The 21,317-nt window shown below is 45.1% G+C and overlaps 2 protein-coding genes across 6 annotated transcripts; both read left to right on the plus strand.

Moving 5' to 3' along the window:
* Positions 1 to 688: 688 nt before the first annotated feature.
* Positions 689 to 12,027, plus strand: os9 (OS9 endoplasmic reticulum lectin). 3 transcript variants are annotated; one of them, XM_066708578.1, is made up of 15 exons: positions 689 to 886; positions 1,631 to 1,813; positions 2,159 to 2,222; positions 2,391 to 2,467; positions 4,906 to 5,004; positions 5,444 to 5,645; positions 5,758 to 5,901; positions 6,034 to 6,158; positions 6,496 to 6,547; positions 6,655 to 6,746; positions 6,997 to 7,212; positions 7,381 to 7,579; positions 8,557 to 8,724; positions 9,281 to 9,390; positions 9,652 to 12,027. In XM_066708578.1, exons 1-15 carry the CDS (start codon positions 737 to 739, stop codon positions 9,787 to 9,789), a joined length of 2,019 nt encoding a protein of 672 aa, XP_066564675.1. In that variant the 5' UTR covers positions 689 to 736; the 3' UTR covers positions 9,790 to 12,027. The 3 variants fall into 3 exon arrangements, with proteins under 3 accessions (XP_066564675.1, XP_066564676.1, XP_066564677.1); XM_066708579.1 differs by having other exon boundaries at positions 7,000 to 7,212; XM_066708580.1 differs by lacking the exon at positions 8,557 to 8,724.
* An 830-nt stretch (positions 12,028 to 12,857) lies between these two features.
* c1galt1la (core 1 synthase, glycoprotein-N-acetylgalactosamine 3-beta-galactosyltransferase 1, like a) lies at positions 12,858 to 21,277 on the plus strand. 3 transcript variants are annotated; one of them, XM_066708581.1, is made up of 5 exons: positions 12,858 to 13,289; positions 13,604 to 13,730; positions 15,941 to 16,226; positions 16,704 to 17,368; positions 19,907 to 21,277. In XM_066708581.1, the coding sequence occupies exons 3-5, from the start codon at positions 15,992 to 15,994 to the stop codon at positions 20,189 to 20,191; spliced, it is 1,185 nt and encodes a 394-aa protein (XP_066564678.1). In that variant the 5' UTR covers positions 12,858 to 13,289; positions 13,604 to 13,730; positions 15,941 to 15,991; the 3' UTR covers positions 20,192 to 21,277. The 3 variants fall into 3 exon arrangements, with proteins under 3 accessions (XP_066564678.1, XP_066564679.1, XP_066564680.1); XM_066708582.1 differs by having other exon boundaries at positions 13,655 to 13,730; XM_066708583.1 differs by lacking the exon at positions 13,604 to 13,730.
* Positions 21,278 to 21,317: the final 40 nt, after the last annotated feature.

Raw genomic sequence — 21,317 nt, forward strand, 5'->3', positions numbered from 1 at the left:
AAAGTTGCTCAGATCCTTACGCTTGCCCATTTTTCCTGCTTCTAACACATCATCTTTGAGGACAAAATGTTCACTTGCTGCCTAATATATCCCACCCACTGACAGGTGCCATGACAGGTCTGTGCATATATGTGTGTGTGCAAGAGAGTAAGAGTGAGATTGAGAGTGAGTGAGAGTCTGTGTGACCCTATTAGTTTGCACCTACACCTGCCAAGAGACAGTGCGCTAATCAGTCCGTGTTACTTTCGATTTGTGCTCATGATAGTCATTGTGTAGTCCGCTGCAGAAGGCCAGCGCTGTAGCAGGAGATTCATTGCAGAATACGCGTTCTTTGTATGGCAGCATATACAGGAACTGTATATGACCATTATGTGATCATAGTTTAACAAAGACATCTGGGATCGTCAACTTTGTTTTGTTACAGTTACAATGTAATCTTAATGAGAGGTAGAGAATTCGAAGGACATTACACCAAGAGACCGATTGGCTGGGATTAAGATGATTTGGACCAATCACAACCCCCGGCTGATGAATTCGGTGTTCGCAAGAAGGCATGGTGAACAAGATTAAACCAATCAGAAGTCTCGAACGGCTTTACAGATGGACATTTAATCCAATTATACGAGACCTTGAGTTTGCATCGGCCAATCAGCTTCCACCATGTCAATAGTCGTTGCCCAGCTGGAGCTAGAAATAATAACAGGAATTGGTGCTTAGGGAAGTGTGCGAGAGGAAGATGGCTGCTTCCATAGCAAGATGCTTGAAGGGGTTGTATGCTGTGTTTTGGTTGTGTGCTTTGCCAGTATCGGGCTTTTTGAATTTAGAGGAATTGAGTGAGATGAAATACGGCATACAGATCCTCCCCGATCCCGTCATTAAGGGTCAGGTAGGAGCAGTTCCAACATGTTTGAAAAGACGGCGTTTTTGTAGGGGGTTATTTATTTAATTTAACGGATCATGTAGTAACATCGACCTTTGGCCGTATATGTAGTTAAGATGGTGACGAGGGGTTTAAATCCCGTTGGGGTGTGTGGGTATTATAATTATTGTGCTAAATCGTAACTGCAGTTTGAGCTTCTGGTGTTTGTAAACATTTGACTGTACAGGTGAGTTTGTAAACCTTAACCTGTGCAGGGGAGTCTGCTTGGCACGCGATTGTTTTGAGTTTAAGAGTGCTGACGTCATCCTGTATTTAATTCATATTATTTCTGGAAATTCTAAAGCCTTTAAACAAACAAGCCTTTGATCTGGTTGTCATGTGAGGTAGGCGTGCGGTGGCATGATGGACGCCGTTTCGTGTTGCTAGTACAATGGCGAGCTTGTATAAGTGCCTATGAATCAATATGATGCGAGCTGAACTGGACCGAAACAGGGATCAGACACAGTTCACACCACAGTATGCAACGGCTGTGTCTTTGGAATAATACTTTTGGATTTTGGTTTTGAAAAAAAAAACCACCTCTCCATAGCGGTAGCCTGTGTGTTTGTGACTGAGACTATTGTTACCAGTGTTGGCCAACAACACCCAGGATCATTTGTTGTTCTTGGTCTCTTCTCTGAGGCTTCCTGAATGAAGTGTTGAAAATGAGAAGGACTCTATCGAACACCTAACAATGCTCTCTCTGGACAGGCGAGGTCTGAGGACGTTATGCTGGTGTCCTCCAAGTACAGGCAGCTGTATGAGTGCCGACTGCCCCCCCAGGCTCTGCGGTTCCAGCGGGACACGCCACCCGAACCCGACCCCCAAGGCTACTCTGGCCCTGGCATTGCAGAGCTACTGAGGCCGATGGATGGAGCCCCCTGTCTGGTCAAGGTATGATGCAGGACAGGGCAGCACAGGAGGACGCTGCACAGCACAGCACCACACAACAGTCAAATATGGCCCGGACCGGCACAGCTCTCTCCTAAAGACCGTTACACAGGTTCACACTGCCAGAAGGAGGGCCCCCCCATCTTAGAAGTGGTTCTTCCCACTTTGTGCACCTGTTCTTAACGACTTTGTGTTTCAGTCCCCAAGGCTGTGGTGGTGTTGTCATTTGTCTCAATTGATACCTTGCTGAAGACCATCTCTCAGTTTAGGTGTCCTCCTTGGTCTGTTAGCCCTTTTCCTCAGTTGGCGTGTTTCTGATTGTTAACCCTGCATTCTGTTTGGTTGCAGACGAAGGACTGGTGGACGTATGAGTTTTGCTTTGGGAAGCACGTCAGACAGTATCACTTGGAGGGTGAGGTCTTCTTTAAGAGGAAAATGTTTTGCAGCTTGTTTTATTGTTTCTTTGTTTAAACAGTTATGATGATATTGTACCGTTGTTATAATTGTTTTTTCTGGAAGTCGTAAATGTGTAACTAAACTTACCAATAATTCTCTCCCTCTGTCCTCTCGCCCCCTGCAGATTCTGAAATTAAGGGGGATGTACTGTACCTTGGCCATTACAGCACGGAGTTTGACTGGAATAATGAAACTGCCAAGGTGTGTGAGCTCCTGCCAGATACAGTAGGAAGGACTGGATTTCTAGTTTTTTCATGACACCTCCTGAACAGCAACCAAGCATTGCCCAGGGCCATGACAATTCAAAGCAGGTCATTTACATATTGCATGTTAATATGACCCTGAATCACTAGGTGGCAGTGCAGGACTTTATTTCTGGGTTGATACACTGCTACCTCATTCTACATGCATCATTGCTTCCTGCCAGTTTGTGTTCCTTTATTGGGTGTGATTTAGTTTAAATTTTTTCAGTTAAAAATGTTTAACAGCCTGATTGCAAAACTAAGTTCTGTAGTCCCAAAGGCAAAGGGTTTAACACTAGAACCACCTAGATGTTAGACTACATACAAACACCTCACCCGCATAATGTTCAGCTCCTTCATAAAACAGTTGTGACGAAAATGAAAAACATGTAAAATGCTGCATTTACAAAGAAAATGTACTTTTTATTTTTTTTTAACTTTACGCAATAAACTGTAAACTGGTGTAGAAATCGGTATGCACATTTTATACAAATATAAAATTTGATGACTGATTTTGTTACAAAGCCCCGATTTTCCGCTATATTCAATATAACCTACCGCATAAACTGTCCAGCGGTTGAACAAGAATGTATTTATAACGGATACAGTTTAGGTACAGACATGCTCAAATTTGTTGGTACGTCTCCACAGAAAACAAGGAATGCACAATTTCCTCTGAAATAACTTGAAACTGACAATTGGCATCCACCATTGTTTATTCCATATTTAATAGAAATCAGACTTTGCTTTTTATTTTGTTTTTCAACATAATATTGTAAATAATAAAACCAATGAAAATGTCTTGGACAAAAATGAGGGGACCCTCAACCTAATATTTTGTTGCACAAACTTTAGAGGCAATCCCTGCAATCAAACATTTTCTGTAGCTCTCAGTGAAACTTCTGCAAATGTTAGCAGTTAGTTTGGCCCCCTCTTCCTGAGCATTTCTTTGAAAGCTTCTTTTTTTTTTATTTTTTATCTGCAAACATAGAGCTGATGTGACTTGCCAAAATCCCAGAAGGATTGTGGCTTTTTAATATGCATTTTAGCAAATTCCAGTCTGGCTTTTTTATGTTTTTCTTTTTCGTTCAAAAGTGGAGTCCTCCTGGGTCTTCTTCCATGAAGGCCATTTTCCCTCAAAAAGCCACGGATTGTGCGATCAGAACTGACGTACCTTGGAGTTCAGCTTGTATCTCTTTGGCAGTTATCCTTGGTTCTTTTTCTGTCATTCGCACAATCCTTCTGTTCAGTCTGGGGTTGATTTTCCTCTTGCGGTTGTGCCCAGGGAGGTCAGCTACAATTCCATGGACCTTCAACTTCTTAATAATAATTGCAACTGTTGTCACAGGAGCATCAAGCTGCTTGGAGATGGTCTTGTAGCCTTTACCTTTACCATGCTTGTCTATTGTTTTCTTTCTGATCTCCTCAGACAACTCTCTCCTTTGCTTTCTCTGGTCCACGTTCAGTGTGGTGCACACAATGATACCAAATGGCACAGTGACTACTTTCCTCCATTTAAATAGGCTGAATGACTGATTACAAGATTGGAGACGTGTGATACTAATTAAATAAACTAATTAGTTTGGAATAACACTATCTTCCAATTATTTATCTTTTCTAAGGGGTACCAACAAATGTGTCCAGGCAGTTTTAGAATATCTTTGTAGAATGAGCAATAATTAATCTCTTTTCACAGCTTCTTTGCTGTATTCTATGACATACCAAAGGCATGCAAGAATACATGATGCAATAGCTTTTAATTTCATCACTTTTAATTTCTCCTGAAACATTATTTCAATGAGCTGTAAAGGATAACGACAAATATGAGCATGTCTGTATTTAATTCAAGTATTTAGTAACATAAGAACGAATATGCGGAAGAAATTCACAGAGATATTTACATTTGAATTGCAAAAGCCGCTCAAGAAGCAGCTATGTGGTGCTAGTGTTAATAATAAATAAAAAAACAGATCACAGCCTAACAAGCAATACATTCTTCAGTGAAGCAAAATGTCACTGAAAAATGCAAGATGCATTTGAAGAGATCATTGTGGTCTCAGACCAAATCATAACATCTACCTGCCTACAAATCCCAAATTACAGACTTGTACCCTATTGTGATTAGATTTATAAGTAGGCCCAAGTGGCCATAGACCAATTACACTGCGACTGGGTACAAGCTGGTCATTTGCCTTTTGTTGGCACGTCACTGTTTAGAATGGTTGCAGGCCCATGGATTTGCTCCCGTGAACATCCTCCTTCCAGATCTTTTGTAAGCTGCTTCGCTTGTAGTCGGTCGGTTTCCCTGCTGGTTCTTAAAAATAATGAAGCTCAGATACTTGTGCAGGAAGCTCCCTTGTTCCTGATCCCTGTTTCCTGTGTGCGACCCCTTCACAGGCCTCCAAGCGGCACAGACTGAAACGTTACCACAGCCAGACCTACGTCAACGGCTCCAAGTGTGACCTCAATGGAGAACCCAGGGAGACTGAAGTCAGAGTGAGTTTGGGAGGTGGGGGAGAGGCACGCACGCACGCACGCATGCACGCATGCACGCACGCACGCACACACACACAGGGAGGGATGGACGGAGACTAACAGATACACACACGCAGAGGGAGGGATGGAGACCCAATGGGAGATAGAGAGGGAGAATGTGTGGGCTGGAAAAAACATGCAGACAGAAGCAGCCTCTCCCACTCAGTTGTGCTATGCTGCACCCTGTCATGGCACACCTCATTGCAGAGCCCTGACTCAGACTCAATTGCCCATGTAACCGCTCCTTTGCTGCCCATTGCGTCACCCTCGTTGGCCCAGTGTTTACGTCACCTAGTTAGCCTAAAAAAATAAATAATAATAATAATAAATCTGAATGGGGTAGTGCCAGTCCCGCCTCAGAATGGCAGCACTGACCCTCCTCCTTCCTGCTCCCCTCCAGTTCCAGTGTGAGGAGGGCTCCGGGGATTACATCGCCCGAGTGGATGAGCCGCAGTCCTGCAGCTATGTGCTCACAGTCCACACCATGCGCACCTGCCACCACCCCTTCCTGCGCCCTCCCTCCGCCAACAAGCCCCTCCCCATCACCTGCCAGCCTGCCCTCACCCCAGAGCAGTACATGGAGTACGTCCGGGCTCAAGTCTGTGAGTACACCTGGTTACTAGTGTTGAATGGCTGTGGATTTGCTGACCCTGAGTAGGAGTTGTATTACAGGAAGGTGTTTCCCCACCTCTCCCCTCTTGTCTCTCCACACAGCGGACACCAAGCGCAAAGTGCAGCAGATCTCTGAAGAGCTGAAGAACCTGGATGAGATCCTGTCCAAGGATGAGGGGGCAGAAGGACAGAATGGGGGAGTGGAGGAGGACTTCAACACCGAGGATGTGGATTTCAGACTGCAAGGTGAGTAGGAGGCAGGAGACCATGGAACTGTTCAAAAAAGACAACATGGCACACCACACCACACTACACCCCCCCCCCACACACACACACACACACACACACACATACTCCTGATTGTGCTTTGTCTCCTAGGCGACAACCCCCCAGCTGAAGAGGACTCCATCGAAGACCTGGAGGATGCAGACTTCTGGGATGGGGTTACCAAGCCTGAGAGGAACAGAGTGGAGGAGGAGGTGTTGGCGGAAGGGGAGGGGGAGGTAACTGTTTTTATCCCATAGTGGTGTTGGTGGCCCCTGTCTGGCAGCAGATTCTGACCTGCGAGAGACGGAGATGGCAGGGTTTGGCTTGCTGTCCACAATGCTAGTTAGTACTTGAGACTGCAGGTGAAGAAACCTGGGGCCTCTGTGTCACTGTTTCAGCATGGCCTTTACTGATTTGTCTTGTTTATGGATGTTCCTGGTTTATTGGTTCCCTTGGTCTGAGTGTAGTGGAGAATCCAACTAACTTCATGGTTGTAGGACAGAATTGAGTCCTTAGCTGATAAACATTAACATTAACAATAGTCCAGCCCCTAATCCTATCCTCTGTTCTCAGGCTGATGTAGATGGACCGGATGCTCAGTTTGTGGATGATTTTGAAGAGGAGGGTAAACTGCTTTTCTGTTATTAATCTTATATTCCTCTACCCTTTGTGCTTTCTGAGAGAGGAGGAGGGAGAGACTAATCATTCTCCACTTTCTCATCCTCTTAACAGGCATCGGGGATGAGAAGTTCAATTTCAAAATCATAACTGACTCCTCTGACCTGATGAAGTTCATCAATCATCTGCAAGAAAGCAACAGGAAGGTGAGGTGAGGGGTCAGTGTGGGGTGGGGTGCCAAGGTAGGGTGGCAGAGACCTGAGACATGTAGTATATGTTGGCTGAAATAATTCAAAATTAACTGATCTAGCTCATACAAAATTGCATGAATGGAACCATTAGTTCTAGCTAAGATTTTTGTATTTTAAGCAAAACCAGTCTGTGCTATCACTGCACACGTTTGGACACGTACATGTAAGCAAAAGCCCAGAGGTGACCTGTCTCTCCTTCTGATAGCAGGCTGTTTCCGAGAAAGACAGCGTGAGGGAGGAGGCAGTCGGACAGACGAGGGGACTGGAAGAGGTGGGGGAGGAGGAGGAGGAGGAGGAGGAGGACGATGAGCAACTGTTGCAGGAGTTTGAAGAAGAGATGGCTGACCTCTCCGTGCCCTCCTCCAAAATCGGGGAGATCAAGGAGGAGATGCAGAAGGAGTTTGACAACATCATAGATGAGGTACAGTCCGGGAGAGACTCTGTGAGTTACTCAGTGTAGGCAAAAGCAGAAAGAGTGACTGACTGAATTGGTTAGATGGCAAATATTCTCCAAATGGATGATCTCGCCATTTAGAAAGTGCAGAGTTGACCCTGCCCCAGTGTGTCCCAAATGCTGTGTGTTTTGCAGGCGCAACAGGAGCTGGAGACCGAGGGCCTGAAGGGCGAGTTTGACCGCAGAGAGGCCACCAAGACCCTGGGCACCACGCTGGAGAAGCTGCTAGATCGACTGGAGGACAGGGAGGTGCAGGAGCGGGGGGCTGGGGAAGGGGTGGGGGACAGTGCCGACCACGCTCGGGGCAGCCCCAGTCTGGCCCCCCGTCAGCCTGGTAAGCAAGAGTGAAACCCAAGTTTGTGCCATGGAAGAGCTAATGCACCACTGTGTGTGGAGAGTCCATGGGTGGGGGTGGGGTTGTGTGTACATAGGCGTGGTTTTCATTCAGCTGCTGTGTGTAGTCTTTCATGACATGTCTCATCCTCCCCATAAGCCATCTGCCCATTGTCTGACAGGCGGGGCTGTGCATTAAACGGTGTTGTGTAAAATGAGCTGATCTGAAATATTAGGTGACCCAGCCCCTGGAGTTAAAGGGGAGGTTCCCATGCTGTACATCACAGAACTTGCTTAAACTCACCTTTTAAAGTTTTTGAACCTTTAATTCACACAGACAACACTGCACATTTTCTTTTGACCAGTACATGTTACCTTACGACACCAAGTGAAACTTTATCTGTATTGTTTTACAACCTTGTATCTCAAATGCATTGGCTAGATGTCATAACCATTGTTTTTATCAAACATGTAATGGGTAATTTGTAACCCATTAAATCATAATGACAACACTGCATATACTGCAACACTTACAATTTATCTTTCGGCCAGAACAACGGCATCTCACAAGTTAGAAAATTGGCAAACTGCTCATATTACAATCTACAACATGTTAAATATGGCGTAGTGTTTAAATATAAAGGTGACAGACTGTGAATTTTCTCTTTAATGAGACTGGGTTCATTGTCCTACAGTGGTTTACACTGTTGGCTGATCTCCAAATATTTCAGATCAACTAATCTTATGGGAAGCCGGCACTGGAACCTGGCACCCTTACGTTGTTGCTGACAAGCCAGACGCCCTCACACCTGGGAAATGAAGGAGTGAAAGAAGGCATCTGTTTTTCTCCTTCATTAATTTGCATTGTATTATTAATTTGACCCTTCACAAACTCACTGAAAGCCTGTGTCTCTGTCCTGCCCTTGCAGACAGACAGAAAATCAAAAAAACGCTTGTTGTTTTGTGTATTTAAACCAGAGGAAGCTGCGGACGACCAAGTAAAAATCCGAGTTACTAAATATAAGCCAGGCGGCAGCCCCGAGACACAGCTGAAAGTGCAGGAGATGAGGGAAGGAGACCCCCAGATGCAGCAGATTAAGGATGTGGTGAAAGAGCAGTTAGAGAAGGCTGGTCTGAAGGCAGAAGGTATTTGCGTCACAAACGACTGATTGACTAATGATCAGGGCATGGAGGGTTACAGGGGGAGGTGCATCTCTTGTACTGCTTGCTACTAAGCGTTTCTGCTTCTGTCTTCCTGGGAAGGATAGGGAAGGGTGCCCTCCACAATTTTAACCTATTGACTTGCAAAGACTCCTAAATGATGCCCCAAATTAAAAATATATATAATTTGCAAAGCTTTTTGCTGCAGATCAGTATTTTCTGACCATGCTGTTTATAGTTGAGCGGGGGGCTCAGTGTGGGTGAGTTTCAAGATGCACAACAACCATGCAATAGTGGAGCTTCTTATTTAAACCTGTTATTTTAGAGCTGTACATGGCTGCTTTCCTAAATACTAAACGGTCGCATTGCCCCCACTCATACTTTCACCGTCCCCTCCCTCTGTTCTGTCCTGGTCTTTTCAGCTGCTGTTTTTCGTGTCTGTTTTGTTGCCCTGTCATTGTGTGGCCTGCACTGGGCGCTGGGGGGTGGGGGCTGCGCAATCTAGGGGTGTCTGGTTGGCTGACGGCTGCTGTCATTGCAGGGAAGATTGAGGTGAAGATCCTGACTAGGAAGAACATCGAGGAGGACGGGGACCAGTGGCTGACGGAGGAAGACACTAAGTCCTTCCGGGAACTCCTCATCAACCTCCTGGTAAGCACATTTCACAAGTGGGTGCACATCACCACGCAAGCCCAAGGCTGTTGTGGTGTGTTCGACTGCCGGTTCTCCAGGCCTCGCAGTGCAGCAGGCTTTCCACCTCTGTGCTGTCTAGATCCTGCCATTGCAACTGTTCATCCTGCCAGAGCCCCTCATTAGTGCTTTGAACTTGGCTGAGCTGGACCTCCCCTTTCCCAGTGTGCAGTGCAGGTAGTGGTTTAAAAAGGGCCGTCTGGGCTGTGTGCTCTCTTCCAGACTGGGGGTACGGAGGAGGTGTACAAGGAGCAGAAGAGGCAGCAGGAGTTGGAGAATAATTACAGGTTTGTGTGGGGGGAGAAGCAGGACGAGACGCAATCCACGGGGACCACGGACTCTGACGACCTGGACTTCTGAGACTGTTCCTTGCAGGGGTGGAGGGGTGGTTTTGGTGGCACTTAATACAAAGACACACACTGATGTCAAATCCACACCAGGCCTGCCTGCTTCGGGGTTCACAATGGTCCACGCTGGGCCATGATACGGTCTTTGCAGCCAGATGACATGCTAGCAGCATCAGGTGGATTTCTGAAAGTGGGCGGAGCACTGAATTCCAGTCTGGAGTGAAATGTCTCCTTTCTCTGCGATGTTGCTACACATTGGTTTGTTTCCCTATGTCACTCTGTTGGCACTCTGGTTGTGTGCAGGGTTCTCCCTGCTGCAGCTCATGGGGTTAGCTTTTTTTTTTTTTGATTTTCATTTAGAAGAAACTCAAAACTGCTTGCTTGGCAAAATCCTGAAAGGATGTTTTTTTTTAACTTATGTGATTCCATTTCAAATCCAGCCCCCCTCCCACCCCCCCCTTCAGATCCAGCAAAGCTTGGTCACTCTCTCCTTGCCCCTTGTTTGTCTTTTGTGTACATGTTGCTGCCTCTTCCTGTTGGTGTACAAAGACACTGTTACGTGCTGCTAAAATCGCTCCTGCACTAAGTGGGTGGAGCTCTTGAAAGAGAGTGGTGGGGAGGGTACAATGTTAATAATAAAATAAAAATAACTTTACAATCTGAAGACAGGCCTATATGAGCTTGTCAGTCCTGAAGGCCTTTGAGCTGAAGGATGAGGGACATCTTCTGCACTGATTTATTATGTTTATTATTATTGTTATGATTATGATTTATTCTGTACTACAGGGATATCCAATTTCAGTTCTGGAGGTCTGAAGGGCTTTCTAATTTGCATTGCCCCTCGTGCCTAGTAAGGCCAAGCTATGCAGCCACCTGTGTTTTATGTCCCTAGTGGTAATTGGTCACTATTTGAATGGGGTCTATAAACCCCCTTTAGGGCTGGAGCTGACACCCCCCCCCCCCCCCAATTCAGTGTCCCAACTGAATCGTGGACCCTGTCCTGCTGTTAGACGAGAGTGATTGAGATGCCATCTTTTTCCTACAATGCACAGGGTCTTCTGCTTGGCAATTCCTGCCTGTTACAACCTCCCTTAATCAATAGTTTTTTATCCCCCCAAAATCCCTAGCATACCAAATGTAAATAGAGGCACAATAAATATTGACTATGCCCTGGACCGAATCAAAACCGACCTGTGTGAATGGCAAAATATAAACCTGTACCCATTTGTGCTTTCATTTAGGTCTAGGTCAAACTTTTGTAATTATTTTTCTTACTATTGCTGTGATTGACTGCATTACACTGCCATAGTAACAGCCAGGGTGGGAAACACGTCCCCTGCCATCTGTACAGATTGTATTCATAATCCCAATGAAACTGAGGGGCCCCTGTCCTGCCTTTTAGACCGGTCTCAATCTCATCATGGGTATTAATGACATCATTGCCCTTGTCCAGGTACCCGAAGGATCCTATTTCTTATTTTGCTCTTTAGTCCAAGAATGTGTTTTTTGCATTTCTGGCACAGTGTAGCAGACTAAAGTTTCTTGGATTCTTTTAGCAAGAATTGAGTCTCCTGTCCTTCTGGCAAGCCAAGGAGAATGTGGAGTTCAGCACTCGCCACAAAACAAGCAAGCAAGCAAAATAATGTATAAATCAATAAAATAACACTCACCATCCCATTTATGTCAAAAGCAGACTAACATCGCTTTCTCAGAACTGCTGAACATTTAGTTAAGCCCTTTTGAAAAAAAAAAAAAAATCATAAAATCCAAGAAGCCAAACAAATGTATATTTAAGCAACTCTGACCTGAAAGAGATCTCCTCCTTTTTTGAGGTTTTCTATAACCCTATTTAAACAAAAGTGAAGATGTTGTTTAAGAACAGACCTGGTGAGTCAGTTAAAACACACTGTCTACCCATGTTGGGTAGTCTTTGGCATACATAGAGAAACATGATTTTAAAATGGCACTGTGCTCACAAGTCGCATCAAGTACCACTCTGACCTTTAATCTGCAGGACACATACACAAAATAGTGTTTCCCGTTTCCGGGCTGGCTTTTTTATAACCTTTCGGAAGCAATTGAAAAGGGCTGTTCTTTCTTTCTTGTAAGATATGTGAATAATTGTAGTACCTTGTTAATGATTGTAAATAATTCTGCTAGGGGATGGGCTGGGGTACTTGTGCAATGACAGATGTTGATGTATGCAGAGTTGTCTGGTGGGGGGTGGGTTATTAAATCGATACAAACCATCTTCCTGTCTCCTTGACTATTTGAATTGATTCGTTGGTCTCTTCTCTGCAATGTAAGTGTCATAATACGATATATATAATATAATCTTAACTTGTGTGGAAAAGTGTGAGAAATCCAGTTTAGTATGAATTTGTCAGAATTGTTCTGCATTTAATTGTTCCTTTTAATTGAGCTGAAAATGATGAACATTTTAATATGACCTTTAATACAGACAAATATGAGTAGATTTTCTATGAAAGAAAATGTAACCAAAAGCATTAGTTAATTTTATCACTGAAAGCTGTGTGTAATCATTTGTAATACAAGGAGAAAACATTCTGTTAAAATACATACATAAAAATTACAGTTTACAAATTGTGAATGATAAAAATGCTGATTCCATTCCATTTTAATTCAGTTGCCTTTATAAGCACTGTACTGTATATTGTGGCAGATGTAATTTTGTCTCTTTCGTATGAGGAACGATGACGTATTGTGGCCCTTGTGGAACTAAGGGGCCTGAGAGGCTGATAAGAGTGTTATAATCTTACAAAAAAATTAAATGCAATAAACGAAATATCCAATTTGCATGTTTTTTTTTTTTTTTTTTTTTTTTTGTAATAATGAAAACACCCGAATATTGAATTAAACATTTATTCATAGACTACTTTAAACGTGTCCGTTCCTGCTGCGTCTGGGTCGTATTTCGCAGTCCACTTGTGATGGGTCGAGGGGCCAATCCGAACGCAGCATCCTCGGGAGAGGCGGGCTTTAGGACGTGAGCGAATGGGACTTAGGCCAATGAGGCGCCTGAAGGTGGAGGGTAGGCAGGGATGAGGGCAGGCAGGCTGTGTACACTGGAGGAAGTATCATGTTGCGTGGAAGCGAGTGACAAGGGCCCGTACAAAGACAGAACCACAGGCGAGCCGACGTGTTAGCATGTAGCTTAAGAAGGTAATAACTGTGTTTGCTTGTTTAAATAGGTAAATTAAATGACAATAGACGGGCGTGCTGTGTGATTTACCCAGCTCCTTCCAGCGGAGTTATTAAGACCCAAGACAGCACTGGTTGGATGTGTCGTGAATTTTCGGGGGCTGTATCCGCTAAACGAACCCACGGCAGCGGATTGTCTGATGCGGAAAGGGTCCGCTTGAACCCGAGCAGGAGAGAAATGGCCACGAATTGACCCGCATTACCACATCCCGGGCCATTGTACCGAATCAGCCTGAACCGAGGAAGGTCTCACTACAAGTCCTCATGGCGACACTGCCGAGAAAATAAGAGGTGAGTGACACGGAAAGCACAGCAGGTACCAACACAAATCCGACGTGTACATATTGGAAAGTAAGGGGCGCTCGTTTTGCTTCACGTCCCTTTACGTCAGGACGTCAGTGCCGCCCGCAGCAGGTTTTGTAACGTTCAGTTTGGAGAAAGCCCGTTGATTCCCTCCTAATAATAATAACTAGTCTGATGACCAAGATTGATGTCTGGAAGAAACCGTAAATAACGACGCTTTCTTGTGTACATTCATGCAGTAAGAACCTTTTATAAATGTATATGTGTCATTGTTTTTATGTGTATTATTGATGCGGCTGTAGGTTAATTGTTCTGGAAAAAGATGATCCTAACCAGAAGGTGCTGCTTTGCAGACAACACGCTTCCTGTCCAGCTCGTTGGAAATACTGCCGCGTCCTTTTAACTGCGGAAGATTGCTAGTCTATCTCGGTAAGGACATGCCACTGTGGCGCTCTTAAACTACCAGTGAATTACACTTTTCTCTTGTACTTTATGTATTCTTGCAGTTAATTGCTCCCAGACCAGGGTCGGCCGTGTAGTCGGTGAGTAATTTGCGCGTTGCTGGTTGCATTTAGGACAGTGGTACGAGATGTAGACTTTTAAATGAACCTATTATTAATGCATTCAACTTCGCTTCCTGACAGCTCCAGATCGACCACGTCATGTGATCCACACGGGGAATAACTGGAATTAAACCTCATAGAAGTTAGACTTAACCATGCATCAAGACAATCTAATCTACATTATCCTTAACTTTGTGCTCAAGCAGCTGAACGATTTAGAGATAAATCCCCATTATTTTCTTTTTTCTGTCGTTAGAAACCATGTGACCTTTCTAATGCAAATGCATGATGTGTGCTTTGCTAGGCAATAGGCAGGCGGGATACTTGTGATTTAATCAGAGTGGACTTTTGAAGCCCTTCTTTTGCGGGTTGTGTTTAGCTGATGAAGTGTCCGAGTGGATGTGAACTGTAGTCCTGTAATTGAAAACATGGAAAGTGATATAATGTAATAATACATCTTTCCAGTGTCAAATTTTTTAGGTCTCCCGAATGAAGTTAAAAGGGATTAGGGCACTAATGATGAATCCACCATGTTTTTGGGTGGATTTCTCTTTGTGAGCTTCCACCTTTTATCTCTGCTACTCCCCTGTTAAAACAAGCATCATATAACAACTTTATTTATTATGCATTGCATGTGGCCTTCAGCCCTGGGACTTGGGAACACACCCAGGCCTGCCTCTTTCACAATGACATGAGTACAGATTATATATACCTTACCGTGGTCCATCACAGATATTTAAAACAATAGTACACGGTGCAGGAAAAGAAAAGGACGGTTGAAACGATGCAATACAGCATGTCTTATAACTATACAGCGAAAGAAAATCACAGTGCATGAAACCACAAACCTGGTGAGGGAATAGCAAGTGCATTGTGAAGCAGAATTAGGAAGGTAAACCATAGGTGATCGTGCCCTGAACCCGGAGACTATGCCTTGGGTATGGCAGCCTCCCAGCACTGATGCGCAAGTTCTTGCAACCCCAATTCGGCAGACTTAAGACGCGCTGTCTTGGTTCTGAAACCTCTCGCCCCAAAAAAAGACCTACAGGACAGCGCCTTCCACATGTTTTGTGATAAATTAAAGTCTTGTGAAACGTGCAAGTCTGCATTTCAAGTGCACTTGGCTGAGCTGCTGGTCGGCAATGATGTGCAGGCAGGAGATCCAGTTGGACAGAGCCCTGATACCAACTCGATGAAGCTGGTTCTGTAGCACTTGCTGTTCCCAGTTCTGCTGCACTATACGCTGACAATATATATAGTCTACCCTAGTTTGTCTGCGTCATGCACTGTGATTAACATCTTAATATGTACTTTTACAAGTTTCCAATTTTCATAGTTTTTTTTTTTGTTCACTTATTGGGAGAGCTCTGCAGGTCCACTGTCTCTTGGTAACCAGATTGCATTCTGGGTGTGACTATTCTTATACAGCTTATTTTGAATTGCTTCTCTGAACATGCTCAGTTGGAGTGAGTGAGCATGTGGAAAGCTTGATATTTGTTTCAGTTTAGTTCATTTTGGAGAAATGTCTGTTGAGATCAAAGAATTATTGATCTTTATGGGTTATGGTGATGCTGGAAAAATGGATAGATGTTAATGATGCTTGTATGACTGTTCTGGTATTCGTATGTTTGAAGAAGGAAGCAGCCATTTCCTTAACCACTTAAGTCAAGTTTCTCCTTCTGGGTTCCTTCAGTTGAAGTCCTGGGGATTGTGCACAAAATACCTCAACTGACACAGGGCCTCAACCTTAATTAATTAATTGAGAGCTCGGTTGGAACAAAAACCAGCAGGACAGGTGGTACTCCAGGACAGGTTTGAGAACCACTGAGCTAAGTCATGTAAAAGTGGGTGGATCCAATGCTAAACTTATGCGGCCGACTCCAGAGCCCAGCCTCTGATGGAACTCTGTAGTACACTGAGAGTGGTTCTTCCCTCAGCCTGAAATCTGAAACTGAGGCAGAAATGAGACCATCCCTCCAGGGGCCAGACTTTGTCCTCTCTGCCTGCCTTGTGTAGTGCTGAATAAATAACCTATTCCATGTAAACTGAAGCTGCCCAACCCCCTTTCTTATATAGATGAAGAGAGAGTGCAGTGAGAGAGCGAGACAAACGCAGTAAGTTGGTGGGATGACGGCCCTGAGCTCCAGGTGTGCCTTCTACCTGGGCTTCCTGGTGGGCACCTGCACCCTGTACTTTCTGCTGCGCCAGGTGTGGAATGAGAGGAGCCTCAGCCCCCAGCCTGAGATCCTGGAGAAGGCAGGGAGTGGAGGGGGGCAGGCAGGAGGGCGAGTCAGCTTGGAAGATGAAAGCTGGAGACTGGACGGCTCTGCGCTTATCAACTTAAAGCACCCCCATCTGAAAGGTAGGTCAGCAACTGTCCTTCACTGTCCTAATATCAAGAAGATAATTTGGTTGACTTTGTACACAGAGTTTGTCCTACCTCTCATCTGATTGGTCATTGGGGTTTCTGCCTCCTGACCTGTGTGTGTGTGTGTTTTCCATTTGTTTTCTTTCCCAACCTCTGTGTACTAAGTGTGAACAGGGCAGCAGGAGACTTCCAATGAAATCCAGTACAGCGTAATCTTGAAGGGCGACCTACAATTTAAAAAAAATAATATATATATATATTCTTTGTGAATCCTGTTTGTTCAGCCATGTGTCCTGTTGCCTTTGACTGTAAACAGCTGTTTTACTAATGGACTAACATGCACAAATAAATATGGGCCGACCTGGTACAAGAGGCTTTCGCCTGACAGCAAGGTTACATTTTTTCTTTTGACGCCTGATTTTGTCCGACTTTTGCCCTTTCAATCAATCGTCTACTCGTTGGTTTCCCCAGGGGAGGACAGCCGTGTGGCAGACGAGCTGTACAAGACGGTGCGTGTTCTGTGCTGGGTGATGACAGGTCCCAGCAACCTGGAGAAGAAGGCACGGCACATCAGGGCCACCTGGAGCCGCCACTGCAACGTGGTCATCTTCATGAGCTCCACGGAAGACCGGGACTTCCCCACTGTGGGGCTGGGCACGGCTGAGGGGCGCGACCAGCTGTACTGGAAGACCATCCGCGCTTTCCACTACGTCCACCAGCACCACGCAGCCGAGGCAGACTGGTTCCTCAAGGCCGATGATGACACCTTCGTAGTGGTGGACAACCTGCGCTGGATCCTGGCCAACTACACCCCCGAGGAGCCCATCTACTTTGGCAAGCGCTTCAAGCCCTACGCCAAGCAGGGCTACATGAGCGGCGGCGCGGGCTACGTGCTGAGCAAGGAAGCGCTGCGGCGCTTTGTAGAGGGCTTCCGCACCAAGGTGTGCACCCACACCACCCCCGTGGAGGACCTGGCTCTGGGGCAGTGCATGGAGAAGGTGGGCGTGAAGGCTGGGGACTCCCGGGACACCCTGCACCGCGAGACCTTCCATCCCTTCGTCCCTGAGCACCACCTCACCAGCAAGTTCTCCAAGAGCTTCTGGTACTGGAACTACTGCTACTACCCCATCGTGGAGGTGAGGGGGTGCAGGGACGGGGCAGGAAAACTGATTTTTGTACCAGTTAATTATCTGTCAGTGCTGAAGAATTAAGATTAATATATACTAACATATTAAATCTCAAAGGATATAATAACGAGAAATGTGTTGATGGAGGGGCTGTGAGTGTCAGGAGTGGAGCCGAGCGCTGGGCTGGCCTCGTGGCAGAGTTGTGTGGACATATGTGCAATCGCGCACACACACACTAATAACAAAAAACAACGAGTGCTCCATGGGGGGTTCTGTGTCTGAGGAGAGCGTGGCCTGGTCAGAAGCCTGGCAATTATCCTGGATTACTGTGCACAAAGCCCCTGCCACCCCGGGCCGGTGCATAATTAGGCTCAGAAGCTATTAGTTGCACTATTCCCAGCAAAGCTACCTCAGGCACCCCTTTTAAGAGACCATAATTGGATAGGAAACTATCTGCCCTGTGAGGCAGTGATGTAGCACAGCAGGCAGCCAGCAAGATGGCATGCACCCCTCACAGGAGCACAGAGCCTCCCCAACCCTCCTGCTCTTAGGCATTGAGAGAGACGGACGAATGTTTTTTGAAAATACATCAATAAAATAGATGAATGAATTAGGGATGCACCGAAGTGAAAATTCTTGGCTGAAGCCGAAACCGAATATAATGAAACACTTGGCCGAAGGCCGAATACAGAATACCGAACGCGGTTTTTCAATTTTTATTTCCCATTTATTTTGCCAATTTTTTCACCATTGCATAAATTAATCTAAATGTGCTTTTTACTGTTTTGTCTTGCTTTTCAATGACAAAATCAATTACAAAACTACAATTAAAAATTATGTAACACTGAACATTTTTTTTTAACATTCCAGCAGACATTATACCAACAAAGCACAATACAATACAATAAATTAGTACAAATATTTTTATTTGGCCATCTTTGAGCCCCCATTCTTGAATAGCCTATATTAGGCCTATAACTGACTGGGGGTGCATAAATGTGTGTTGAACATGTTAAAACGTTTCAATTATTCAGGTAATTAATCAATCCCTATAACAAAAGCTAATTGCACACCTGTATATACTAGACAGATGTGTATGAGGGAGAAGGATCTGGACAGAAAAAGCATGCTCCCACACAGTTTCTACTTGCAAGTGTTAAAAGGTCTTTGATCAAAACATTGCATTCTATTGAATTGGAACACTTGATAGTAGAGGCGGGAGCATCATTTTCAAATTAATCAATCACATATGCAATAACATGGCAGCTAATAGGGATCTGTATCAACACACTAACACATGAGAAGGGTTGTTATATGGTGATGCATTATTGCTCTTCATACTCCTCTTCCTCTTCAGTGCTACTCCCTTCTCTGTGTTTCTGCATGTCATTAAAATAATTGAATTGGATTGGCTAGATATTCATAGAGTCACGGTCTGTGGTTGGGTAAAAAATATATAATCTCTAGGAATGATGACAGACAGTGACATCCTTTCCATTGGTCAATACCTCACACCAGCAAAGACGCAATGCAAACGAACCGCACGCTTCTCTTCAGCAGGATCTCCGCTACACAGCAGAAAATGCACGTCTATCACAAATTGTTTCCCCATAAATTAATAGCTTGTTATTGATGCAACTGTTGAATACTTATCTAACACAACAGCTTTGTTAAATAAATATCTATGTAAAAATACATTAGAAGACGTATGGAAATGCCATAATAATAGCAGACCTTTCAACTCTTTCACATTAACTATAAAGGTTGTGATTATGTGTTTTATAAAGGAATATTTAGCAATTACAGCTGTAATTGACCAACCAATATGTTTTTATTTCATTTTTTTTAATACATTTTCATTCAATTGCCAGGTTAGCAATGTGAGCTGCAATGAAAATGCCTTAACATTAGCGTCCTTGTGGCAATGTTTTCCGGTCACAACGGCAAAATACTGAATGTATAAGACCTACCTATCTAGCTAATATGTACAATCTATTTGACTGAACGATTGAATTTTCCTCTCCACACCACACTCAGACTGCCGCTCTGCATTTGGAAACAGAGCTATTTGATCACGTCATCAAAAACGGCATTGTTTGGTAAAATTTATTCGGTCTTTTCACTTATTGGGCCGAACACCGAAAGTGCTTTTTTTGCTATTTTTGTCCTAATAATTTCGGTTGCCGAACATTCGGTGCATCCCTAGAATGAATGTCTTTCTGGAAGGAAAGCTCATATTAAACTGACCAAACACTTGTCAGCTGACATGGATTTAGCAATGGCTAGTTTTTGGCCTATGCCAAAATATGAATCAACTTGACCATAAATTAACTTATAAAACTCTGAGATCCAGGCCAATTGTGGGGAGGGCATCCAATGCATTTGCCAGGCTGCAGTGGAGCAGCGTGGGCAGCCTGGGCCGGGTCTGTATTGGTGGATAATTACTGAAGGCTGTGACCTATACATCTGGCTTCTGGGGCAGGGGGGTGGGGGAGGAGCCCTGATCCAGCTCTTATTTTCCGGTTTCTTTCCCTCCCTCCCATGAAGGGTCCTCAGTGCTGCTCTGACCTGGCCATCTCCTTTCACTACGTGGACGCGGAGCTGATGTACACACTGGAGTATTACACCTACCACCTGCGTGCCTATGGATACCAGCACCGCTACCAGCCTCGCCTCCCCGAGGGCATGGAGAAGCTGGGGGAGAGGGAATGGCCCGTGTGGGGACCAGAGCAGAGCCAAACGGAGCAAGCAAGGGCGGGGCCAGCGGGGTCTGTGGCAGAGAAGGAGTCGTTCAGAAACAGGACTGCAGACACAAAGGAGACTCAGCGATAGGGGCTTGTGTGAGGAGGAGGAGGTGGTGGTGGTGGTTTTGGGGGGTGGTTGGGGGTATTAGCAGGGAGGAATTGAGGAATGAGGAATTTGTAAGATGCATGTAAGATGCAAATGAGGAATTTGCATCTTGCATACGATCACACCTCTTAAAGTGACCTTGCCTGAGGGATGCTATATGTGTGACACACCACCAAGCACAGAAGTGAACACGGGAGCACACCCCAACACCCCCACCCAACACTGCAGCCTCTGGTGCTGCCCTGCCTGTCCTGTATGCGCCACACTGTGCGAGTTTGCACGGGGGGCCGGGGTGGGAGTGACTGAGAGACACTGCTGCTCGATTTGCTCCAGAAATGGCATTGTGGTGGGTGGCTAAGCAAGACAAATGCGGTAGAGGATGTGTAGACTGACGCAGCTGTTGGTCCTGCTCAAGTGAGGCCGTGACGCGGCTCTTGGGCCTGGACCTGGAGTACTTTGCCAGCTTGCTCCCTTTTATTTATTATTATTATTATTTTATTAGAGCTTTGAAATTACACAATGGGACAATTAATTTCTTAATTGTGTAATTGGATCTGTTTTTTTTTTTTTTTTTTTTTTTCCTTCCTACAGCTGAACTCAAAGATGATTTGATTTGTACACTTGCATGATGAATTGGGCCTGTTGTTTTGTTGTTGTCGGTGGTTCATTACTGGCTCTGCTCGGGAATCTGTCAGCCGTGCCCGAGACTGGAGCACACAGGCCGCGGTGCACAGTGGGGCGGCACCAGGGCTGAATAACAACCCTGTAGAAGACCTGACACCCGATCATGCAGACCGGTCTCTTGTGTGTTTGGTCGAGGGGGGTACAATGCTGAGAACTGACACCCCCCTCCCCCTTCTCTGACAATTAGTGCTTTTTACAGCTCACCAAATCTTCTTGTGCTAACTGTCAAGGCGAACCACTTCTTAATCCTTACAGGTGTTCACAGAAACGGCAGCCCTGTGTGGCTGGGCTCTTGTATTCTCTTTGTGTGTAAAGAGGACAGACCTTTATACTTAACTGTGCTGAAAACAACTGAAAAATATATCTTATATTCTAAATGTTTAACTTGATTTTTTTCATTTCAAACTCGTAAACACTGTTCTTC

This window comes from Amia ocellicauda, chromosome 7, assembly GCF_036373705.1.
Source record: "Amia ocellicauda isolate fAmiCal2 chromosome 7, fAmiCal2.hap1, whole genome shotgun sequence".
Lineage (NCBI taxonomy): Eukaryota > Metazoa > Chordata > Actinopteri > Amiiformes > Amiidae > Amia > Amia ocellicauda.

Coding starts and splice junctions, on each gene's coding strand:
- os9 (XM_066708578.1), top strand. CDS start 737: ATGGCTGCTTCCATAGCAAGATGCTTGAAGGGGTTGTATGCTGTGTTT. Junction 2,223..2,390: donor CAGACAGTATCACTTGGAGG/GTGAGGTCTTCT, acceptor CGCCCCCTGCAG/ATTCTGAAATTAAGGGGGAT. Junction 6,548..6,654: donor GGATGATTTTGAAGAGGAGG/GTAAACTGCTTT, acceptor TCCTCTTAACAG/GCATCGGGGATGAGAAGTTC.
- c1galt1la (XM_066708581.1), top strand. CDS start 15,992: ATGACGGCCCTGAGCTCCAGGTGTGCCTTCTACCTGGGCTTCCTGGTG. Junction 16,227..16,703: donor AAAGCACCCCCATCTGAAAG/GTAGGTCAGCAA, acceptor TGGTTTCCCCAG/GGGAGGACAGCCGTGTGGCA. Junction 17,369..19,906: donor GCTACTACCCCATCGTGGAG/GTGAGGGGGTGC, acceptor CCTCCCATGAAG/GGTCCTCAGTGCTGCTCTGA.